The following is a 7,171-nucleotide window of genomic DNA, read 5'->3' as shown; positions in this document are numbered from 1 at the left end:
AGGAACATCCACGTGGTTGTTAGAAAGAATTTTTAAACTGATAGTACTAGTCAGCAGTTACTTTTAGGGCACTGGCAGTTGCATGTACAGATTTGTTTCATTTGGTGTAATAATATACACATTTATGTACTCAACCTTTTTGCTAGTCCCTCAATAGCAGAACTTGATTCAAGTGGTTATGTTTGTAATATGCAGCTTACAGGTAAGATTTAACTGAGCTTAGCATACAAAAACGTAAGTCACCATAACCTAAGACCTACATTTCAAGGCAAAGTGCTAGCACCTCACACCAGTCCGACTGCTGCTGCCTCAAACAATTGCAGTTTCTCATCTTGACAGCTGGATAGAAGCATTCATCTTTCAGTCAAATGCGCCAAGTGCTTTCGGTTACTACGGTCAGCTTTTTGCAGAAGGAAGCATTTGTGAAAATACGAATACTAGAAGAATCACTACAAAGCCTGCAGGCTCTGCCCAGCTGTTTCCAGGATGGTCATGTTGACCACCTTTTGGGATAAGCTCTCTTCATGCTCCAGCAACTCTTGGGAATAACAGAAAGACAGAATGAGAGACCCCTTATCTATACAACTTGCTGCAAACAGTCATTAAACAGATGCTTTTAAGTGTCAATAGTGAGACTTTATTTCAGGAAATCTCTTAAAATCAGTAATTTAAGACATCCTGCTTTGTCCAGCGCACCTCATAATTCATTTAACCGTTTCATTTGCTGGTGTGTTCAAGCAGATTTGCACGGAAAGTGTTTGCAGTAGCCCAAATCTAATCCTTAGCTAGAGAAAGAGAGATCAGAAAAACACTTAACTATTTTCATTCATTTCACTTTGCCACTGTCAAGAAACACAGAGAAAAAGCGGTAGAGTTTCTGAGATTTTACGTTGCTGCTCACTGGGCAACATTGAAAATCTTCATCACTTTTGGGATATCTTTTTCTTCTATTGGTGGTTTCCTCTGGCTGCCAGGCTGCAGAAATTTCTTTATTGTGGGGACATTACTTATTCTTGCTTTAAAACTCTGCAAAACAAAAACAAAACAGCATTATACTTAAGATCCATGGTTACTATCAGACGTTTGCATGTTAACCATGCCATAAAAGTAATATTGTGAGTCGCTCATGCAGCAGACTCTTTATGCTCTGCCCTATTATGCTTTTGAGTCCTGGTGGCTATACTGGTATAAGGAGACAATGACCATCAGTATTTGAGGCAGGCTAAAATTACTTAGGATATTTGCTTCTGATTTTGTCTTTCCTTACCCTCCTATTCCCCCGTATTTCTTAGCCAACGTACATCAATAGCTCTGCTTTGATTTACTTCCCATTAAAACTGTCTATTCAATTACCTGCAAGAGAGGAAATTTGGCAAGTATATCAGGCTTGCACTCTTCTGCCATTAAAAGGGCTTCAAGTAACAGCACATCTGCCTTGCTGAGCTGGTTGCCTACAAGAAAGTCTTGCCCATGGTTCTTCAAAACCTGAAAACAGAGAACAACGACCAGATGTAAGTGCAACTTTTTCTCTGGCATTCCTGGGTGTGTGCCGCCAGAGCACACTAAACCTAACACAATGTATTCAAAGCAAGGTCATACACTGCATAGGAGTCACATGTGAAACAAGGCAATGCAGTAGGAACATCTGTAGTATAAACAAGCAATCCGACCACATCAGTCCTTCTTATCATGCAGATTTTTCTGATAGCTCAGTTCGAGCCCTTGTCCGTTCACTTCTGTAATCCTCATAATCAGAAGTCCTGTGTTCGGAAGAACTTTTGAACACAACCATCACAGCAAATTCATGCACAAAATTTATGACAGGTTAAAATTCAACCCAGGGCATAACAGAGTATCTTGGACTCTTCCAAAGGATGGGCACTTCCCTTACTTTTCACGTGCTTCCGCTTCAATTTTGGCAAATGTTTTGTTGGGAACTCTCCATACGTAACCCATACCTCATGTTCTTGACATCTAACTCAGCCACCCTCTCGCTTGTTACAGAAGGAACTATAATGCTTTCACATAGTAAACAGATGATTTTACAGAGGGTCCTCTCCTGAAAATACTTCAGGAGGAAACTTGAAACAGAAAATGATGGTGAAGTGGCGTCTGTCTGAAACAACATACAGTTTGAAACATGGATATTTGGGGAGCTCAGTCTGTGCTGTGTCTCTGCAGCTCTGCATTTCTCCCAGATTTGTAGCATCCTCTGTGCCTTCTGTATTCCCTCCAACCCTGCCTTCCCCAAGACATTGTATGTACATTTAAGTGGTAATTTTTTCCTCTCCATTTGCCTGAATTAAGTTTGCATGTATAGATCCGGGATGCAGTTTCAGGAAACCAACTTTATCTAAGTTGCTACATCCTTGCCACCTACCTTCTCATAGACTGGGAAGTATCTGTTTGTGGCTTTATCCACAATATTAGCAAGATCTTGCTCCCTTTTATCAGCTGGTTGGAAAGGATGGTACATGAGTAACTCATCCAGATCCATTAATGCTTCCACATACATATCAATTCTGGAAGAAAAAGTTTGATTTGGTCAATTCACAGTAGGTCTGAATAACACAGTAAGTACTGACACAGCCCCGACTGAAATGTTAGGAACATCTCTTCTGTCCCAAATGAATAGTGTGGAGCAGTCCCCCCACCAAGTGCAACAGCTTCTGGCTTGGGATAAGACAAAAGACAAGTAGCATATGCTTAGCCAAAACTAAAGTACTACATCCTTTCCATTTTTCACTAGGGGTGATACTCCTCTATATTACGATTTGTCAAACATATTTACAAAACTGGCACCCAAACCTACGTTAAAAATCAAATCAGATGTGTGAAATCAAAAAGGGATTCTACATGATTCCCACTGGATACCATGAAAGGTGTTTACTTGTGCTAATTAGCCTGAAGCATTTCAGGATATTTACATATTTAACGCAAGTGCCTCGAGAGCGCTATCCTTTAATATCTATTTCCTAGAAACAGGGGAGCTTCTGTTTCCATCAAAGACATTTCCTTGCATTTGAGCTGGTGAAAATGCACGCTGCTGATGACTCCAGGGGACAGTGAGCGACAAGCGGCATCAGGAAGAAAGACTGTCCTCTGTACTCCTGACTGCTTTCTTCTGATAATGACGCTGACCTTTGATCTTCATAAACTCGCTTGTACCCTCCTGCCTAGTTAATCTAGCTGGTTAATCCTGTTGCAGACATTATCTGCAGGCAAGGTCAGGATGCGCTACACAAAAATCTGCTGAATCACCCTGAATCTAATAGTAAGCTGAGATATTCTTCTTGTATTACACAACACGGTTGTATGTATTGTAATCTATCAAGCAAAGGTAGCATTGGCACTGTACAGGACTCTCTCCTTCAGGTCCTTCCCGTAGAGGTTGTGCTTTGCTGCTATGTAGCTGAGGATGGCTCTTGTCTGCACCATCTTCATCCCATCCATCTCCACCATGGGCACTTGCTGAAAGAGCAGGGCTCCACCTGCAGTAAAAGGGACATGATAAGGAGACACTCGCCTTCTGAATGAGTACCATCAGTGGGTATTTGGCAAAACGTCTTATGCTCCAGATTATTTTTGATTTGAGACAGTCTTCCTGGTATGGAAAAAGCTTACCATAAAATGAAGAACCATTTCTTGGTGATATGTTAATCTAATGTTATAACAGTCAGCTGCTTGAAGTTTCTTCAAACCTGATGAAGCATCCAAATGCACAACTTTTAGAAGCCACACGCTGAAAAGGACAAGTCCTGCCCTGCATGGTCCTAACGCAGGTGAATCTCCCTTGAGGTTGACACAGTTGGGAGGGACGGAAGGACCTAATGCATCTGACCCATCGCAAACCAGTTTCTGTCGAACTATGATACATATTATGGAAACATGGACTACTTAAAAGCTTGTCAACGTGAATGCCAATGTAAATGTTTATAGTTAGCTTTGTGACTACTATACTGGCTATAACTGATCAGAGGTGTGAGTCAGAATAATTGCTGGATGGGATCACATTTATTGTCTTAAATAACTGATCAGTTATGTCCATCTTTGGATCCACTGTAAGGCAAGTGTGCACAGAAACTGTTTGCTATGAAGGGCATATTTCTATTATTATGCTCATGTCTTAAAATATTACTGCGCTTTTTGAAAGCTAGCAGGTGGCGGGAGGATCGACTCATTCTTCCGAAAGGAGAGCAGGACTGCAAATGCCAGCCTAAGCTCAGACTTCCTTGGTCAGCCAAGGTGAACTGCAAGAGCACAGACGTGTCATTTGCCTTGGAGGGAAAGTAAATCTCAAACCCACAGAGATGGAAGCTAAAGAGTACCAAGATCAGCTGTTGCCTTGGGAAACCAAGAACACATCAGAGGTACGGGTTAAACTCTGAACTCTGAAAGTGGTTTCATACGGATTATAAAACAACAGCTTGGTGGGCAACCTAAAATACTAATGAACTTCAAGGTGATCCGATTACAAAAAACTGTACTGTCATACGACTGAAGTGACGGGGCGGATGGTGTCATCTGTCACCGTGTGTTGTTACTGCAGCGTGCCTCTCTGATACCTCAGGTTCAGTCCAATCTGGATTTTCTTTTTAAGAGACAGAAGACTTCTTAGAGGTTCTAAGACAGATAGTTCTGTTTACTAAAAAGTGAAGGAGACTTACTCTTCTCTAACTTCAACAGGTCATCCCTTGTTTCCAGGAAGCTTTCTTCAAACTGCAGGAAACACAGAAGAAAAGTCATGCTGTCACTGCATGTTTTAGCTTCTGCATTGCATGAGACCGTTGGGGACCAGAAAGTCATGCTTTGGGGAATTTTCTTGTAAAAAGATAAATCGGATGTTAAAGTGGTATCTTTTAAAAATGATTTTGCCTCTGTTATGCTCTCCTCTCCCCTCTCCCATATGAATCATATTTGGGTGCAGGTAAGATTTTGGCTAAACCAGAGGTCCTAGAAGGCACAGAGCATCGTCCTCCGGGCAAGGTATGGCCATGCTGCTCCTGTTCTCACTGCTGGCAAGGGATGGAGCAAGCAATGGTGCAGGGAGAAGGGAGGATAAGCAAGTTCATACAGTGGCAACAGGACTGTGCTAGAGCTTCTTTGCCACAAGCTGGGAGGAGGAAGGAGGAAGAGAAAGGATCATGCGTCCTCTGCAGCTTTCTGGCTTTCTGGCCTGTCACCGTGACAAAAGCTCACAGCTCTTAAACATACAGATTCCCCCACACTGTCTCCCTCTCCAGCGTTAACACCAGAAATTGTTAGAGTGGAGAAGAATTACTGGTTGTTTTATATAAGGCAATATCTTCAAGGGGAAGTTACACTCTAATAGGCATAATCTAAATGATCTCATGGACATTGGGGTTCAGCCGGAGGCCTTCAGAGGTGACAGTACTGAACCCCTATGATCAGAAGATAAAGCCAGGGACTACTACCGTCGCTATAAAAATTTTACTTGGCTAGCTCAGGGAGATGCATTCACAATGCTAACAATAGTCCTGATGGCTGAAAGTGAGATAGGAACCTGCTTTGCTATTCGGGCTCAGCTAGTGGTGACATTCCTTGGTTTTTAATGGTGAGTGGGGTAGTAATAGGCAATACCATGATCCCAGAAGAACCATAACTAGCGATGCTAACTTGGTCATCATTGTGCAGTGCGCTAAACTGACCAGCAGGTCAGTCACAGTTTTGATAGGGGACTGTAAAATTATGTATTTCTCACATGCTCTTAGTATAAGAGACATAGACAGACCTCAACTCCGGCTGCTGCTAGTAGCCACCGAATTGATTCCATTCGGCCTCGTCCACAGAAGTAGTAGAGCTTGGGTTTCCCAGGCATGTTTCCAAGCACCTGATTTCCTCCTATCGAGAATAAAGTTTTGCAGCATAAGGATTCAGAATACTGGTTTTGACTCCCTAGCACCCCTACTTTCCCAAAGTGTTCTGCTCTCATCAATGAGCAGGGTCTGCAATGTACACTGCTCCGTTTATTTCAGCATTATCTCAGGACACAGTTTATTATTTAAGCAGATACACAATACAAACTCTCATATTCTTTGTTTTCTCCAGTGGGCATTATATTCCATTATAAGGTGATGGGAAGGGGTTTTTTTTTCCCCCACTCTAAGCATTTAGTCTCATCTACAACAGTCCCCATGCCTCCCATTTCCTCGGGCAAGCACTGGAAGACCTAGAATTTTATACTATCATCTCCAGTACTATTAGATTGGCCAACAGCTTTTACTGCAAGCAGAGTCAAACAGAAAAATTTACTCCATTTAATTCCAAATCTTTTTGCTTTTTCCTTGGACTTGTGCTACATCAAACATTTCTAAGAGATCAATCAGCTGCCTACACTAGTTCATATTTTATCAGCAGAAGCAACAGTTAAAGAGTAAACACAGAGAGAATTTGAAGCAGTAGCTTTTTCTGGGCACACCACCAGCCACCTCATTGCGAAACAGCTCCAGGGCATCGGCAGCAAATATGCAGACAGTACCCAGTTTCATCCTGGTCTCACAATCATAAACACCATGTCAACAATAAAGCTGAAGTATTAACAGCAGCAAAAACCAAATGCCTACAAAATATATAGACATATTCTCCTTGTAAATAACATGCAGTCTTCTCTGAAATAGGAAGAAAGGGGTAACAGGAAGCATTCTTCACATTTCTGAGATCTAAATACCTGTCTTTTTAATTGGTCCCCCTAGCAAGCAGCTACTTACAGAGTGAACATTTGATGCACACAGCCATGTTAGTAATGAAACAAGTAGAAGTATTTAAGCCATTAACGACAGTCACTGACTTGACTTTTGCATACACTAATTCCCTGTGCGTAGCTAAGATCCCCAAAGCTTACCTTGTACGAAGTGTAACTCACTCTAAGCTCTCAGCAGCTTTGCCCTGAATTTGTAAGGCTCTGTAGCCCCTCCTACAAAGAGGGAGGGGGTCAGTTCTCTGCAGATGAGAACCTCCTCCTTCTTAAGCAGTTAGTCCTGCATGGTCACTCCTCATCTACACAGAAGAAATTCCTCAGTAGGCATGCTGTGGACAAATGTAAGACTCACAAGAGTTCCTGACCAGTTTCTACCAGCTCTGTCAGAGCTGGCAGAAAACTGTGCGCCTCTTATTTTCACCGCTTAGCAGCCTGCTAGTTAAAAATAATCAA

At 42.1% G+C, this 7,171-nt stretch overlaps 1 protein-coding gene across 1 annotated transcript; it reads right to left on the bottom strand.

The window, feature by feature from the left end:
* Nucleotides 1-614: 614 nt before the first annotated feature.
* LOC134137947 (glutathione S-transferase-like) lies at nt 615-6,931 on the bottom strand. Its single transcript, XM_062571118.1, has 7 exons — nt 6,863-6,931; nt 5,753-5,862; nt 4,668-4,719; nt 3,359-3,491; nt 2,381-2,522; nt 1,354-1,485; nt 615-1,026 (listed from the first exon to the last, which is right to left on the bottom strand). The coding sequence occupies exons 2-7, from the start codon at nt 5,837-5,839 to the stop codon at nt 898-900; spliced, it is 675 nt and encodes a 224-aa protein (XP_062427102.1). The 5' UTR covers nt 5,840-5,862; nt 6,863-6,931; the 3' UTR covers nt 615-897.
* Nucleotides 6,932-7,171: the final 240 nt, after the last annotated feature.

Source organism: Rhea pennata, chromosome 3 (assembly GCF_028389875.1).
Source record: "Rhea pennata isolate bPtePen1 chromosome 3, bPtePen1.pri, whole genome shotgun sequence".
In the NCBI taxonomy this organism is placed as follows: Eukaryota; Metazoa; Chordata; class Aves; order Rheiformes; family Rheidae; genus Rhea; species Rhea pennata.
The sequence above is the reverse complement of the archived record's forward strand: the minus strand, read 5'-3'. Positions and strand labels throughout refer to the sequence as shown.